The following is an 18,120-nucleotide window of genomic DNA, read 5'->3' as shown; positions in this document are numbered from 1 at the left end:
CTTCTAAGCAATATAAAGAAAAAAATAAGATCACCAACACCACCTGCTCTACCACCCACAATGGTAGACTTAAAATAGGTCCATGGGTCCTATAAAGCTGGGGCAGAAAAGAACAAAAGATTACCTTACTTTTTTTCCTTTCTCTCTTCTGATCCTCCTCCACCAATTTTTTTGGGGTGTCTCAGTCTTTGCTATACAGTTTAGTTTTACCCCATTATCTAATCTGGCAAAAAGGTCTTTGGTTATTTTACATGAGTGGTGTTAATGGACTGAATGGTGTCCCCCCAAATTCATGTTGAAGCTGTAACCCCCAATGTGACTACATTTGAAGATGGGGCCTTTAATAAAGGAGGCAATTAAGGTTAAATGAGGTTGTCAGGGTGAGGCTTTAACTCCTGTGCCACTGGTGTCCTTAAAAGAAGAAAGAGACCACAGAGATCTCTCTCTCTCTCCACGTGCACACACACAGGAAAGGTCATGTGAGGACACACAAGAAGGCACCATCTACAAGGCAGGAAGAGAGATCTCACGAGAAACTCACCCTGATGGTGCCTTGAATGTGGACTTCCCAGCCTCCAGAACTGTGAGAAAATTAATTTCCGGTGTTTGTCACCCAGTCTGCGGTATTCTGTTATGGCAGCCCGAGCAGATGAACACAGGTGGCCATACAACAGCCAGAACGATCTTTCTGAAACTTTAATTTAATCCCTCTCTTCTCTACTTAAAACCTTTCCATGGCTTCTCTTTTCCTTTACAGTAAAATCCCCATCACTTACTCTGGCCTGCCACGCCCACAAGCTAGCTCGCTTTCTGAGTTCATTTTCCCCCACTCTCCTCCCCACGGTGCAAGCACACTTAACCTTCCAATTCCTGGGGGCGTCAAGCTCTCTCCAAACTCCAGGCCTTCACACACTTGCTGCTCCCTCTGCCTGGACCACTCCCACTCCCCCAGCTAAAACCCACTTCCCTGATTCCCCAGCCAACATAAGGTTCTTTCCTCTCTTCTCTCTCAGAGCTGACGCTTCATTTCTTTCACAGCCCACAGCACAGCTCGGACATATGACTTTATTGGTGTATATGTTTGTCCAGTGTTTCTGTTTCTCTTGCCTGTTGAAGTAACTGTCAGCCCACGAGAGTGGGATTCATACCTGATTTTTTCACTACTCTATCCCCCAGGGATTAGTCTGGCCAAAGTCAGAATAGGTTTCTGTCCTGTAATTCTACCAGTGAGGCAATCTCTAAGCAAAAAATTCACAATTACAAGTATAAAATGGCCAGGGCCCCTTTCAAGGCTTTTCCCAAGCAAGTGAGGGGCCCTGAAACAAGCTTCATTGGCTGGTAAGTCAACCCAGTGCCCAGTATATAAATAACTGTCAAATAAATGAATTAGACACTAACCCTTTGAGAACAAACACTTTCCATCAGCCTCTACTGCAGTGGGCCTCACAAGGGCTGCCTTTAGAGTGATAGGTGATCCTTGTAAAAGGGGAGCTCAGACTGATTGCTAAGGGCTTCTTGTAGGTCTGCCCATCAAGTGCCCACTCAAGCATTTCCCAATAGCTGCAATGGCTCTGATGCTCCACTATATATTATTTATCGCAGTAAAACCCACATAACATTAAAGTTACCATTTTAACCATTTTAAAGCATATAATTCAATGGCATTTAGTACTTTCACAATGCTACCTACTTCCAGAATTTTTTATTTTTATTTTTTATTGAAGTATAGTCAATTTACAATGTTGTGTTAGACACTGGTATACAGCATAGCAATTCAGTTATACACACACACACACACACATACATATATTCTTTTTCATTATAGGTTACTAAAAGATACTGAATATAGTTCCCTGTGACTCACAGACAGAAAACAAACTTATAGTTTTCAGGGGAGAAAAAGGGGGAAGGAATAAACTGGGAGTTTGGGATTTGCAGATACTAATTACTATATATTTCCAGAATATTTTCATCATCCCAAAAGGAAACTCTATACCCATTAAACAGTCACTGCCCAGTTCCCCCTCCCCAGCCCCTGGCAGCCACTAATCTGCTTTCTGTCTCCATGGATTTGCCTATGCTGAATGTTTCATATAATTGGAATCTAATAGCTTTTTAAAGGTATTTCTCCAACTAGAGTGAAGAGCAAGATAATTTCTGAAGTTTGACTATTTAATTAACTGGTAAATACTGCTATTAGCACAGTAGCTTGAATTCCAGTTTTGAAAATGGTCAAACACAAGATTACCATTATCTTTGCTTCTTCACAGCTGCCCCTGCCCCTACCTCCCTTTTGAAAGTCAGGGTCTCAGTGAGAATTTTTAAAATTAATTTATTTATTATAATGGAGGTACTGGGGATTGAACCCAGACCTCTGCATGCTAAGCATGCGCTCTACCACTGACTGTATCTACCCACCTCAGTGAGAGTGTTGAATGGAGCATGAATACTACCCGCCATCACCCCCAACCACGTCCCCACACAACAGACTCCTGATTTACCTAAGCCTGAAGTGTGGTCTCCTGCTCGATACATGTTTGGTTTTACTTTCACTCGGGTCCAGCCTGGACCTTCTTTGTCTTGGTAAAAGTTGCAGAGATCGTCCTCAAAATTGCAGCTGGCTTCTATAGCACTGAAAGGAAGCTCTGAGCAAAGGAGAACTAAAGTTAAAACAAGTCAAACCCAAGGATCTCAAAGGACGACGTCAACTGATTAACAAATATGTACACATTTGCACCAGGCGAGCTTGGTGAAGTAACACACAACAAAAATATTTTTACCCTAATGGCATGCTGATAGGTTAGCATCAAACCCACATTTCAGCATGACAGGAAAATTGTTCCTTTCCTCCCTAAAGGGATGGAAAGGAGGAGCTCTGTTCACATTCTCTATAAAAATAAAGTACCAGACTACAAAGGAAATTTCCTGTCCTGATGTAAAGACTGGGAGCATTTATTCACATACTTCCTCACAATTGAAAATTCATTCATATAAAATTAAAAAGAAAGAGGAAAAGTAAAGATTTTATAGACTTCTGAATTTCTCTTGAAGACAGATATTTGAGAAATAATATTTTCCAGAAATAATTTTCCTTTGTTGATCAATTTGTGTCAGAAGCACAGCCACTGTCTATTTTTAATTGACAATAGTAGTAGGAGCTGATCTGTTGGAAGAAAATCATTACTCAGTATAAATCACACCATTCAAACAGTCACACCAATTCTGTCATGCGAACTGCTATAATTTTGGCTCTTGCTGAGTTCTGCTGTCATTTACTCTGGTCTTTAAACATCACCTCATCCCAGATTGCCTGGAGGAAAGGGAACATAAAAAATTTCTGTTCTTTCAGTAATAACTTTGTCCTAACAACAAGTGATCGTAACTTGGCTGTGCAGATTTCTGTCTGAGTCCAGAGAGGGTGTTACTGCAGTGGTTTGGGACACATTCAGTCAGTGTAGCCAAGCCTGACACACACTGGTCTAACCTTTTAGGGCCAGTGAGAGAGGGCACTGTTTTGAATAAGCGGAAAATCATCTCTAGAGAAACACTTTAATTCTGGGTGCGGGGACCTGATGAAACAGAGAGCGGTTAAGGGACAAAGACTCACTATTCTCTCAATTTTTCAATTTCCAAAGCAAGAAAAGATTCCACTGGGCTGAGGAGCTGGCCCGGACAAAGAGGACAAAAGACACAAGACAATCAAATGCTACAAGGGATCCAAAATTCAATCTTGATCCTGGAAAACAAATAGCTATAGAGGACTTCATTGGGGCAACTGGTGAAATTAGTGTATGGACTATCGGTTAGTTGATAATATTGTATTGGTGTTAAATTTCCTGAAGTTTATAATTATCCTATACCATGTTAGAGAATGTGTTTAGTTTTAGAAAATATCCACTGAAGTATTCAGGGGTCAAGGGACATAATGTCTGCAACCTACTCTTAAATGGTTGATAAAAGCAAATGTGGCAAAATGGTAAAAATTTGTAAATCTGGGTGAAGAGTATACAGGAGTTCTTTATCATATGCTTGCAAATTTTGTCTGAGTTTAAAATGATAAAAAGTCAAATGTTTTAAAATGCTAAACTTAAAAAAGTAAGTGACTAACACCACATACAAGAAAAGAATAGGAAGAAAATATTCCTATCTCACGGGAACCTGATCGTATCTGAGACAATACGCCCTAGCAAGTGCATAAGGAGAGGCCCCCTCATAGGAGGAAAGGAGGAGAATTCTCAGTGCTCTAAGACTGTGGGTTAGCCCACACACTGCTCTGTTTGAGTCTGTCTGCATCAGGGTGTATCTTTAAGCCATTAAGATGAAGTCACAAAGATATTCATTTGATAATGAAGATGATGTCATACAAACAAGGATCCTTTGACATGCCCGCCATGGAGATTTGAGACCATGGGCAACCCTATGATGATCTCCAGTCTTAGTCACCCCTTCTGCCACCTAATGAAAAAGCAGATGGAAATTCAGAATCTACAGATGGCCATCTAGCTCAGAAAATGGCGTGAGACTCCCAAAAGCCATGTATAAAGAGAACGGAAGGTCAGTAAAATTCCTCAGTGTATCCCAAGGACTACACATCTGGGTGTCCACAAGAGGACCATAAGCCATTTATTAGGTGTGTTGGAAGGGGTGAGGGGTGGTGTTAAAACGTGAAAGGAAGCAAAGATCAGTTCTCTCCATGGTGACAAACTGAGTCACACAGAGAAGATTTCTCTGAGGATGTGATTATGTTCTTTTGCTAAACACTTAGTCCTAGCAACGGATTTGTCTGAGATCCTGAGAAGGTCTGATAAAAAGAAAACCTCAAGAGCATAACTCAGTGCCTAAATCCTTGCCCCCAGAATGCTTCTTCTAGCATGTGACCATATCTAATTCCTGAAGATGGTGCCAGAGGGCCTCTGTGTGACCCAAAATGAGTTCCCCAAAGATCTGTGTGCATGGAAAGCCTTTGCTTCAGGCTTGTTTCAGAAGCATGAGTCAGGTGGTGGTCACAACTGAACTTGGGGAGGCACAGTGACATATCTGAAGCACAGGGAGGAATCAGAGGCAATTAGAAGCCCATGAGCATCAGTTGAACACCCCTGCCTCCCCAAAAAAGAAAGTCCCTTTGAGCTACATATCAAAAAGCATCACAATGTGAGATTTAGTTAATTACTTGATTTCTGACATTTAAAATTTTCAGAATTGAGAAGATTTGAAGATAATCGAATCAGATTGGGGGGTGTTACAGCTTGAGAAGAATGGCTGTGAGGATTTCTCATCTTTTCCTCTGCTCCGTGGAGTTCATGGAGATGAACTCAGTATCAGTCCCAGAGCTCTAAGAGGCTTATCAGCCCCTGTATTGCTAGCCACTTTGGGCATTGTGTGCTCTTTAGGTGGCTAAACTTGCACACTGGTTTTATTTTAGCACAAGACAGCCCAAAAGCAGGCTGGGACAGCTCAAAGCTGGCAAGGGAAGAGAAAGAGAGTGAGTGGACCTGGCACCAGATGGAGGAATCATGATGGAGCAGGGCTAGGCCACTGACCAGGCTAGTGAGACGCTTGGGGGCCTCAGAGCTAAGGAAGCCTGTGGCACCTTCAGCTATAACCTAGGCAACAGTTGGAGCCAGGTGTCCAATTAGACAAGAAGTCTGTGCAGTGTGTTGTTGTGACCCTCCCCAATATGGGGGTTTAGGTCCAGGTGAACACCCTTTGAGAGGTGTATCCATGAGCTTCAGGATCCTCCCAGGCCCTGGCCCGGGTGTGGGATGAACCCAAGCCCAGAGAGGAAGTTAGGTCTGCACATGGCAGACAGTGGGGTTCTCAGTTTGGGGGCTGGGCATTCAGGCAGGATTCCTAGAAGTGGGTGGGATCACCTATTAGGTATTTAAGGACTTACAGACTAAAAGGAGAGCTTATTCCTACGATCCAGACTCTAGGCCAAATGTGGTGGGGAGGGAAAGTTTATGGGTGGAAAAGGCTTGGAAAGGGAAGAGCTATAACTCAAGCTGGAGGGTGGGGTGAGGTCTCACTGACCTCTGGAGGCATCCTAGGGGAATACTTGGGGAGTGACATGCCACTGGTGCTTAAGACCTGTGACTCTGTGATGGGCCTCAGGTCTGGGAAACTGGATTAATGCTAAGAGCAACCAGATGGTGGGAAGAAGATGCTTCATGTGTTGAAATAATTCCTGTCTCAGCCCATTAGGGAGATGAGGGAAGAAAACTCTAGGTCCAGTTGGGAAAAGCGGAGACAAGTCTGGAGCTAATCAAGATAAGGAAAAGAATGTTGGCACCTGTTATAAAACAGAAGGGCATAAACTGTGAAATGTAAGAGGAAGCATGAAAACTAGAGGGCTTAGCTTCTAAGGCTCAGAATGGCCCACAGCTGCTTAATGAATGGTGCAAAATTGGCTCTAGCTTACACATTCATTCAGGCAGTGTCATTTGCTGGTTCTCTTTAGCTTCAGTCTGATCCCCTGATCTTTAAAGAATGGATGGGAGTATTTTGAAAATTAAGTAAATAATATTAGGTCTCATGCCCAAGCATTTTCTGTGTGTCATACTCTGCTAAGGCTGTCCAGACATTAACTCATCAATCTTCCCGACAAACTATGACATAGATTCTTCCATCCTTGTCTCATAAATGTAGAAACAGAGTCTCAGAGAGGTTAATTAACATGCTAAAGGTCACGCAGCTTGTAAATGACAGAGTAGGGATGGGAGTCCAAAGTCCTGGTTCTCAAACATAATGCTTTGATCATGCAGTTAAGCCATTTTAAAGCAAAGTTGTTTTGTTGGGAAGTTCTGGAGACCGATATGGAGCCTTGTTTAACTTAATTATATAAAAATGTGAAGCCTTGGTGGTCCCTACAGAGGAAGGGTCTTTGTGTGGCCTAGATTTTACAGACTGAGGGATCACCAGTACTCTTAACAAATGGTCCTTATTTTGCTGGCATCTTTCTTTTCACCAGTCAGTAGGAAAGAGCTCATATCTATTCTATATCTTTTTTTTTTTTTAAGGGATAACATTTCTAAACATTACTTCTAAGGTGGCTTAGTAGATTCTATCACCTTCCAGCTGCCTCTTCACCCCATCCCCTACCCAGTACAGATGCTGAATAAACACCTCTTCTCCCACATGTATAACCTGGAAATATAAAAACAGTTCAACATAAATGCCTAGTGACTGAGAAGAGAAACTTTCTAAAAATAATGATAAAGAGATCGTGAAACTGCTACTAACATCACTGAAATATCAGCTGATAGAATGCAGGAGCAATCAGGTTTAGAGAAGTACAACAGTTTTGGTTTCTGTGTTCTGTCAAATTTAGAGACACTTTTATTCTTTGATTACAGCTTGTATTAAATCATTTTAATGACAATATATAAATATGTAAATCTAGTCTGGTTCTCTCTCACTAATTTTTTTCAAATTAGAATTAGTAAAAATAATATTTGGTATCAGCTAATTAGTATGTTTCTCTATAATTTGGAGTAACAGTTTAACTTGAGTAGAAAATTCTCTTTCTCAATTTCCTTTCTTATAGAATGTATTTAAAACTATATTAAATTAGAAACTAACTCGATCTTAAGTGAAAGTTAGACTACAAGGGCCAAGTTCAAAAATTTACTTCCCACGCTCCAAAACCCAGAATGAAGTCCCCTTAATAAGACAGATGACCACAGTGTCTTCCTAGGGCCTCTCCAGGAAACAAATCCACAAAAGGCAAGGTCAATTGCATTCATCTGGGTTATCATTAATATAGTGTCACCCTTCTTATTCTAAAATATTTGTTTTCTAATTCACTTTGAATCGATCTGCTTGCCTATTTTCCCAGAAAGTAAAAATTTCCTCTCTTTTCCAAACACTAAGTTTATGGAAATTATAAAATTGGCCATGATACAATAACACAAGTGTTCACTTAGAAAGAGAAATTCAACTGAATACATACTATGAGGCCAAAAACCATCATACAGATGTATACCAAGCACTAGCATCTTTAAACATGAGGACATTTAAAGATCTTGGATTCATAAAGTTAGAATTTTTATAATTCTACTCAGTAGATTTTGAGAGTTTTTTTCCCCACCTACCCATCCACCTGTCTATGGACCCAAGATGCCCTTTAAAAAGAAAGATTGAGTGGGAGGGAGTTAGCATTATTTAATTTTCATTTTTTAGTAAGTCAGGAAGATGAAAGCTCTTTGTCACATGATGACTGACCTGCGTTGTCAGAAAAATTACACTCACTGTGTGAGGGGATAAAAGAATAATATACCAGAAAAATGACTATTCGGTTAAACACCTTTTTAAGGACAACAGGAAAGGTGAGGAAGTTAGAAAGAATTAAAGCAAGTTGTGACCGCAGGCATCTATTGAGAAAGGAAAATTCCACATGTGAGAAAGAAGACGAGAGTGCATACCTGTCTGGTTTTGGCAGTGAACAGGAGAGAAAGAAATATCATCCAAGGCAACATACCCGCCTTTGGGACCATTGAAGGCAACTTCAAAAATAACCTGCAGAGGAAAGTGACAAACCGTTACTTATGTATATATTTTCTGTTAGGCTTCAGTGCTTGTAACTATGATTTTAAATGATGTGTCAATCAAGCCTGGTGATGCCAAGTTACAGGTACTTAACGAATCATGTTCCTAAATATAGGCATTCCGGCAGCTCCTTCCTCAACCCACAGTTTCTTTTGGGGAGAGTGAATTCTAAGCCCTAAGTTGCATTTTATGGGTGGATATTTCCCCCTCCCTTGAGTATCCAAGTACCTCCATCACTTTCTGCTAGAACTACAGAATTGACAATTTGCATTACGAGCTTTAGTTAAAGAAGCAACAGGCTGCTTGCAGAAAGCAGGCTAGCTTCACCCTCTGCCCTTTACAGAGAACTAAGCCCCTCCCAGGTCCTTTCCCTTTTTCATGCATAAGATTCTATGTCCATCTGGACAAAGATGCAGCAATCAGAGATGATCACTGGACGGCTAAGGCAAAATCAGGCCCAGAAATCCTATGTGTGGATGTTAGGATTTCAGCATGTCCAGGCACGTTCAAATGGTTAGAGAGAACCCAGGGTCAGCCCCTTTAGTTGTACTCTGTTCTCTGCCACCAGCTTTAACTACGAGTTCCATCAACGACCTTCTATTTGTGACCATGGGGATCAGGTGGGGTGAATACAGCATTCATCTGTGCTGGGAAAACCACTCAAGTGTGCAGTCTTCTCTGCTGAACTGATGACATGAGAGCATATAGTGTTGAGCAGGAGGTGGAAACTCAAATGTCTGCTGGGGCCAGGCAGGTAATTTAAATGTTTGATAAAGGTTTGGTCTGATGCAGCAGGAAAGGGGGCTGACTGTGTGAGATGGGGAGCAAGGCTCATCTAAAGGGGCGGCTGCTACCAAGCTTCGTCAATGGCTGACGTGTGGGAACTCAGGCCTCTCATGCCTGGATCTACCAAATTGTCAAGAGGACCTGGATCTCTGGATTTTCATTTGACGTCTTTGGATTTTTCAATGTTACCATTAATTCAAAAACTAAAACAAACATGCAAAAAACAAACAAAGAAACAAATACCACTACAGCAACCAGGCAGATCACTGCAGGCTGGATTTGACCCAGAGGCCTTCAGTTTTCAACCTCTTCCAAAGAGAATGGTGTCTTAGAGGCAGACAGATAAGAATTCAAACCCCATTTCCATCACTTAATAGGTAGATGACCTGGGGTACATTGCTAACTCTCCCAGGGCCTTGCTTTTCTTATTTCTAAGATAGGTATAATAACACCTACCTTGTAGGACTTGAGGTGATGAAATGAGATCATGTATACAAAATCCTAGCATGGAGTCAGGTGCACAACGTGCTCTGAACTGAATCCATGCCTTTTCCTCCAGGGTGACCCTGTCGTGAACCCACATTCAGGTCTGAGCCTAGTTAGCCACTAATTTAACTCCAGCAGGTCTCTTCTCCCCTCTAGGTCTCAGTTTCTTAATTTTTGAAAAAAGAGTTTGGACAAGATGGTCCCTTTCAGCTTAACAATGGTCCTTAGACACATGGCCTCTGCAAACTCTAAGAGGGGTCCTGGAAGCTTGTCACTGGCAGCAGAGGAAGGCTGAGAACAAAGGGAACAGACATGGACGAATGAGAAGATGCAGATTAAGTCTGCAAACCAAACACATGTCCATGACATTTCGTTTTCAAGGTGCTCACTGATAAAGCCAAAGATGGAAGTGATCTAACTCAGCCTGCAGAATATTTCAGATCATAATTTGCAAATCACAGCCCCCGGGCTAATGTGTTCTCTCTCATTCAGAAAGAGGGTCTCAAATGTTTGTTTTCCTTTCAAAAATTGATTTGAGAACCTGAGGACATTAAATTAACTGATTTCCACAAGGTAAGTCTCTTTTCCTGGCAATTACCAAGAGCAATTAATCCCGGGGTAATGTGTCCTGACTGCTACAGCAGAATCACGCATGTGTGACTCAAAGGGATGTATTCTGAAGTTTAGTGGTAAACTTAAGCAGTAAACAGAAAGTGTGATTTTTCCATCATTAATTAAAAAGAAAATTCAGCAAAGTCTCACTCATATAAATGTTGCCCCAGGAGTTTATGGTTAGATGAAAGGAATTTGCAGAGACAACGGCCTTCACTGTCCATGTGACTCATTTGCCTTTAATAGAAGGAAAGCTTTCTGAAGCAGTATGTACATTTCTTTTCCTCCTTATAACCGAGCTCACAGACTTTCCACTGGGCTGCAGGAGCAAATCAAGGCCTGGTCAGACTTTGGGATAGGTAACAGCACATATACTGCAAAAGGCCCTTTTCTGGGGCTGTACTGGGATGGCCAGGGGGCGGGGGGCTGGACAGAGTGGGATGGGAAGTGGCAGGCACACCGGCAATAAAACAGTTGGAAACTGAAATTCAACCCCTACACTCACTGAAGCTCCACATTAGGTGAGTGGATGGAACCACTGAAAAGCATCCAGAGGATAATCTGCTTCTTTTGCACTCTAAACAGACTTGGAAAGATATTGCAAAAAGCGCTAAGTGAAAGTAGGGAATGTTAACCTGTGGAACTAAGACTCTCCTTAAGAGTAAGGCTGGGACCTGGGACCCTTTGCTGCAGTGCTTGCTCCTAGACAAACATCTCCTCCAGCAACAGAATACAAAGAAACTGTAAGAGACTAAAAATAACTGCCTGCATAGGCAGTTGGGGCAAATTATGAACAACAAGATGCAAAAAGACCAAAAACCCAACCGCCACTTCTGAGGTTTCGGGAACAAAAAGCAGGGGACTGCACATGATCCCTGCCCACAGCACCAAGGGGGTGGGCAGACCACCTAAGCTGACCCATGGATCGACCCCTACCCTCACCCCATTTAAGGGATCAGCTCACCCCTACTTGGAGCAAGTAAGGGAACCTGTTATTTGTTTTTGCTCCCTGGTGCTGCAGCATGAGTACCAATAAAGCCTCGCCTGAATTTCTCCTCTAGTCTCTTATCAATTTCTATTGATTAAGGAATCCAAGAACCCTGGTCGTAACACTTGGAGCTCCAGATCTGTAACCACAATGCTGCATCCATTGATTCTAAAGGTCCTAGGGGTCCCCAGACAAAGCGGGGTCTCCTCCCTCAGCTTTATGTCAGATTTAGTTCAAGAACTTTGCCTAGCACCTTGGCACTCACCAGCTGTGTGACCTAGAACAAAACACCCACATTCTTACACTCTCCACTTCCTCCGTTTTCATCTGTAATATGGGGATAAGTTTATCTACTTTGTTGGATTGTAGTCAGTGTAGCAGGGAAGAACAAATCTGACTCCATATTAGATCTGTTCCTTTAGCTCTAACCCTGTGCTCTGTTTCCTGTGCTTAGTCATGCTGGTTCTGCACCTTTTGTAAAAGAAGGTTGCCTATAGCCTGAAATATATAGGAGCGCCCATTCTCAAGGCTCTGACCTTTGAGGGTATAACACTTTTCTCATTCACATAGAGATTAAAAGTTGCAGAATAGAACATAACATTTGTCTTGTTGGAGATTTACAGGGATATCATGACCTTACCTATGGGACAGCTGCAGGAACAAAGGATTCTGACACTAGGAAATTTGCCACAACCAAACATACCCCCTCCTCTTTTTAATATAAAAGGAGCCTAAATTCTAACTTGGGGAAGATGGTTCTCCAGGACATTAGTCTGCCAACTCCTCGGTCTGCTGACTTTCTGAATAAAGTTGTATTTCCTTGCCTCAACCCCTTATCCCCTGATTTACTGGCCTGTCGTGCAGCAAGCAGAACGAGTTTGGACTTGGTAATATCAGTACTGGAATACATATACCAATATGTATTAATACGTGTGCTTATAAAAAAGGTCTGCAAGAATAAACGCCAAAATGTTAGTAGTTCTTATCTTTGCAGGGCTGGCCTAGGGTGTTTTAGTTTGTTTTGCTTCTTGAATTTTCTAATTCTTCTGCAATGGACCTTTATCACTCTTGTAACCATAACAAGCTTTAAACTATAAAAAGCTAAAAAACTTCATAGACGCCAAGGCTTGTTTCAAATTAGGGCCATAATCATAAGTTTATTTCTGACTTTTATGACATTATTTATACTGTAAAGGAGAAAAGAAGAAAATGAGTCTTCCTCCCCATGGCCTCCCAAATTAGGAGTATTCCCTCAGGTAAGGGAAACCTCCACAGCTGCTGCCAGGGATGGAAGTTCAAGGGTGAGTCTCATCGACGAAGGTGCTGCAGTGATCGCCTCTTTTGAACTCACCCCAACCACAACGTAAGGTTCAGAGAGAGTGTGCCCAAGAAATCTAGTTGGTTGACTGGCTTTTCCATATTTGTCCTTATTAAAAAGATTCTTGTAAAAAATGAAGTGATAAAAGAGGAAGGGAAAAGGGAGTACTGAACGAGGAAGGGAGAAAAGTGGAGGAGGCCAAGGAGGACAAAAAGAAGATAAAGATTGAGACACAGCAGAAAAGAAAGAATGAGTGTGAGATTAGTGTCTCCTGAACTCCACGCCTGGGTGTGGGTGGCATCTCTGCAGAGCGGTCAGACCGGACGCACCTAGTAGAACCCCTGTGTTATAGCAGACAGACAGCTAGACGTGAGCAGAGAAAGGGGGACACAGGCCAAAAGGCAGGAAACCATGTCTTGTGGACAGTGGTGTTCCTTGGCAGACAGAGGAACACAGGAACCTCAGGACTGGTAAGAAATCACATATTTTGGGGTGATAAGTGTCCTGGAGGCAGGCAAAGACAGGAGGGAAAAGTCAGGAATCTCCAGTGTCCAAATGTACCTTTTGGTCATTGTGCCTTCATTTACAATGAAATTAGCCTTGCAGGTTAGAAGTACCTGTCATGCACTGACGCCATGACAGTTCCGATCCAGACTAAATAAGGACAAAAATCCCTCCTCCCTTCTGGAAGATGGAGTTGGGATGAAAATCAGGGAATATGACCCCAAACCCTTCCCTCCCCAATGAATGTTCTGCCCACTCATTTTTATACCCTATGTAACCAGCTTGCCAAAAAAACTCAGCACAGCTACTCACCTGAGCCTTCCCGCTCTCCCCTTGAGAGCGTACTGTCTATCTCTTAATAAACCCTCACTTTACTTTCTCGACCACTTTCTGCAACTGGCAGCGCTGGCACACCTACCTCCATGGGGTACGGAGCACTGAACTCCACTTCAGCGAGGTTCCAGGCAGCACTCCCCGGACTGCCCATTTTCCAGATCTCCTCATACACGCCAGCCACATCCCGAGTATACACGGAGAAGATGTGGTCATTCCCCTGCTGGCGCTGGTAGTAAAACGATAGGCAGCCAGACATGGGGGCCGTGGTCATCGGGGAGATGAGCTGGGCTACCTCCTGGAAGTGCTTGACGTAGACCGAGTCCACATACATGTAGTGGCCTGAAAATCACACAGAAAACACAGCTGAAGCCAGGCGGGGGATTCCAATGAAAGGAGGCAATTCTGGGATTTACTTCAAAATAATCCAGTGGGAATAGAAGAGAGGAAACAAATGGGTTATAGATGAAAGAAATTTGGCCATGGGATGATGAATGTTGCAGCTGGGAGATAAATGCTGGCGTTCACTGTGCTCTGCTTAGTATATGATAAGCACCATTCTTTTTCTCTCCCCTACTTTTTTTTTTATTGAAAAGAAAATATTTTTATTATTTTTTTAACAATTTTTTATTGATTTATAATCATTTTACAATGTTGTGTTCTCTCCCCTACTTTTGATTGAAGTAAAACATACACAAAGAAAGGTAGATGTATCATCTGTATCAGAGTGTTTGAATTTTTACAAGCTGAACACAGCTGTGAAAAAAAGCAGAACATTACCCCAGAAGGCACCCTCCAACAAACCTTCTTTGAGTTACAAGGTTTCTAAGAGCATACCAAGCATACCATCTGTTCTGAAAATTGCACAGAGGAACCCTCCTGCATGTCTTGCCAATATACACAAAATTGTGCTGCGTGTTCTTCGAGTAAAACAAAGATTTTGAATTTAAACAAGAGGACAATTTGTACTTCTTTAATAGAACATGTAGGCCAGTCAACACGGTACACAAGCTTAGGATTTGGAAGGTTGAACTTGGGGTATCACTCTTGGCAAGGCCTTCGTGGCCTCCAGACCCAGAGGCTGACCTCCATTAGAGGGAATTTGGTGGAATAGAGAAACCATGAGATGGAATGGGGAGAGCTTGGACTCGGCATTAAAAGAACTGAGTTTGAATCCTGCTCTATATCTTACTAGCCCTCTGATTTTGAGCAAGTTACTGAATATTTCTGGGTTTCCATTTCCTCATTTCTAGAGGAATGAGAATCAAATATTTCTCTCACAGGGTTGATCTGAGTATTCAATGAGATTACGTATATGAAGTGATTAGCGTGTGCCTAGCACACTCTGAATACCTTCAACAATACCTAACAAGTAATGACATTAATGTTTTTAGTGTTATGCTTTCCCCAGCATATTGTACTGTTATTGTTAGCAGTTTTGTCTAAATTTATTTGAGCTGCAGTGACAAGGAGTACTATGTAAAGCAGCTTTGATAGAACAGCCTTTCTGTTTACAAGCTCAGAACAAATACAGCTGAATATCTTATTACATTGTGCCTGGTTTATAACAATTCCTTTTATCCTCAGCAAAATAGCAGTAAGGATATTAGAAAAATATATGCATTCACACACTGGACCCTTACATTGCACCTAGCACACTGCCTGGTATGTGGCAGGTCCTCAACAAATGTTTATTCAAAGCACAATTATGGTCTCAGGAAAATCCTCACTGCAACATGGCAGAGAGGAAAGATGGATAACTCAACGCTCATTTTCTCCTGGTAGCAAATGATTCAACACCCTGAAAAATCTCCCTTGCTTAAATAGAATTTGTCTGATCATCTTGTCAAGCCACGCAACTGTGAATAAATAGAGATCACAAACTCAGATGATAGGAGGAGCCAGCCAGATCAAGTATGTGATTGAAGTGGAGTGGGTCAGGGAGAAAATAGAGTGGTAAACTAGCTGCCAAGGTTGGAAATCATACTTCACCAGCAACAAGAAGCAGAAATTAAGTTTCTGCAGAAAAATCAGGAAATCTGACAGTGGGGGGCCCATATCCTTGGGCTGCAGCAACCAGCTGGTGGCAAGGAGAGCTGGCCTCTTGCATGCACCTGTGCTCATTCCTGGGAGCCCATCCCTCTACTTCCGACTGATGCTCTGACATCCAGCCAGGGGCTGCAGAGTTTTCCCAATGAAGCTCAAAATCCAGATTTTTATGGCAAATCTATCCATTTTTAAATGATACCCCCTCTATTAGTTTGCTAAGGTTACCATAACAGAGTACCACAAACTGGGTGGTTTAAACTAAAGAAATTTATTGTTTCCCAGTTCGAGAGGCTACAAGTCCAAGGTCAAGGTATGGAAAAAAAGAGTCCCCTCTGAAGGCTGTGAGGGAGACTGTTCTAAGCCTCTCTCCTAGCTTCTCTGGCATTGGCAATCCTTGGCATTCCTTGACTGACTGATCTCTGCCTTCGTGTTCATGTGGTATTCTCCCTCTGCATGTCTCTCTGTGTCCAAATTTCCCCCTTTTATAAAGACACCAGTCACATTGTATTTGGGGCCCACCCTACTTTAGTATGACCTCATCTTAACCAATTACATCCGCAATGACTCTTATTTCCAAGTAAGGTCACATTCTGAAGTTCTGAGGGTTAGGACTTCAACATATGAATTTTGAGGAAATAAAATTTAACCCGTAACACCAGCCACCGTAATTTTTTAAACTTTGTGTGTGCCAAATAAACATTTCTGCAAGGCCAGAAACAGCTGATGGGCTCCCACTTGGCCACCTCTGGGGAGGGATTTTAAAGGAAGAATCCAAATGTCAGACTAAACAAATCAGTAAGGAAGCAAGGCCACGACTCCCCCGCCTAAGCTCCAGTGCCCCCCACAGCCCTGCTGGTGGCCAGACAGCCCCGACTGGAACACTTTACTGGAGCAGAACTCCTGTAACCAGCTACCCCTGTAACACGCCACTGTTCACGAGAACTTATGTGAGTAACAAAGGCAGAGAGGAGGCCTTTATGCCCTTTGTAATTTGTCTCACCAATGAAGCAGAGTCTCTTTAAAGATATGCAGTGGGGGAACTGGTTGGAGGCGCTATCATACACTGTTTCCTTGATACCTCACTGTAGGGACCATGCAGGTGGGCTCCTGACGTCTCCTGCTAATGAACTTGCCGCAGGGACCACAGCTGATTTCAGCCTCCATCTGCTTCACCTTTGGATCCACAATAGCATGTGTGCCATGCCACACCTGGCTGTCCTCAGCCAGTGACCAAGCAGAGCAGGGGGTCCCAGAGTTAAGCCTATCTACCTTACATGGGGCTTTTCAGCAACTCCCCATCAGCCTGGTCCCTCTCTGTCACTGGTGTCAGCCTTCCCTCCCGTGCTGCAGGCTCTCCCACCCAGGTGCATTAGGACTTCTGTGGGGATGCTAGGCACTTTCGCTGCTATGGGTCTCTTTCTCCATAAAATATATTAAGAGTTGTATTTTATAACTGCATTCATATAAGCATGAACATAACCTTGGCTGGACTTACATTTGTTATGATTACATTCACTTTCTTCCTTCTGATTTTAAAATAAATAAAATTAAGATATTCTCATGGGCCCCTAAAAATGTCAGGGCTCCCAGGCACTGGGACTTCTATGCCTAATGGCTACACCATCCTGGGCCCAGGCTCCTCCAGCTCTCTCCCCTTTATCTTTCACAGACAGTTCCCCCAATCCCAGCTGAGTGTCTGCTTCCTGCAGGACCCGAACTGACATAGCCATGAAGCGGGAAATCAGTCTACCCAGGGTGAGGGGCACCTCCAAAGACTCCAGGAGACTCTCAGTGAATCTAGGAGACCTCACAAATCCACCTGAAATTATTCATTCTATTTCTGGAGTGCCCGTAACCGTGTTTAGAACAATGTCCCACACCCTGTCCCATGATAAATTTGTCTTTCTTACAGTTGACAGAGATCTGATAGCGTTCTTTAAAGGCTACTTACTCACCTCCTGTGTGGACAATATTTTCATCCCTGAATTTGCGGTTAAGTGCCTCATTAACAACCCATGCACAAGACACTAAGCCAAGTGAGCCACAATCACATTTCTGATACAAAACAACAGCAAACACAATGTGACCTGCCCAAAGTGAGTCAGAGAGGCAGCTGGGAGTCGGACCAGGACTGCTGACAGCAAGTCTCACGTAGAACCACTAGACGAGACCACATTCCGTTGCCCCCCCCCCTTTCCTCTCCATCATTCATTTGTTGCCAAAGTCGGGTATTATTTACTGACAATATGAGTAAGACTGTTTTTCACTGGGAAACAAAAGGTAGCTCATCATAAGTTTATCATCTCAGTTGAAGGGGCTGAGATGATTCAGAAATCACCAGGTGTCTGCCCCGGGAGGCTGAGTGTGTGTCATCGGGTATGATCTGCTCTGAGGAAGAGGAGCCAGTGGTTTCAGGGAGGGGTTGAACAGACACCATTTTGTGTAACTTTCCATGGGGAATGAAGAAGGTCACCTGGAGTCCTTGGGAAACTATGTTCAG

At 42.9% G+C, this 18,120-nt stretch overlaps 1 protein-coding gene across 2 annotated transcripts in view; it reads right to left on the bottom strand.

The window, feature by feature from the left end:
- The window catches only part of MAMDC2 (MAM domain containing 2), a 139,574-nt gene that overhangs the window by 45,660 nt on the left and 75,794 nt on the right, over window positions 1-18,120 (bottom strand). For both annotated transcript variants that reach the window (XR_838719.3, XM_010999853.3), the window contains exons 6-8: window positions 13,657-13,913; window positions 8,421-8,514; window positions 2,502-2,645 (exon numbers count right to left, since the gene is read on the bottom strand). Coding sequence is in view for 1 of the 2 variants with exons in the window: in XM_010999853.3 (XP_010998155.1) it covers window positions 2,502-2,645; window positions 8,421-8,514; window positions 13,657-13,913 (495 nt within the window). In the remaining variant the exon portion in view is untranslated. The remainder of the gene's footprint in view (window positions 1-2,501; window positions 2,646-8,420; window positions 8,515-13,656; window positions 13,914-18,120) is intronic.

The sequence above is a fragment of the Camelus dromedarius genome, chromosome 10, assembly GCF_036321535.1.
Source record: "Camelus dromedarius isolate mCamDro1 chromosome 10, mCamDro1.pat, whole genome shotgun sequence".
In the NCBI taxonomy this organism is placed as follows: Eukaryota; Metazoa; Chordata; class Mammalia; order Artiodactyla; family Camelidae; genus Camelus; species Camelus dromedarius.
The sequence above is the reverse complement of the archived record's forward strand: the minus strand, read 5'-3'. Positions and strand labels throughout refer to the sequence as shown.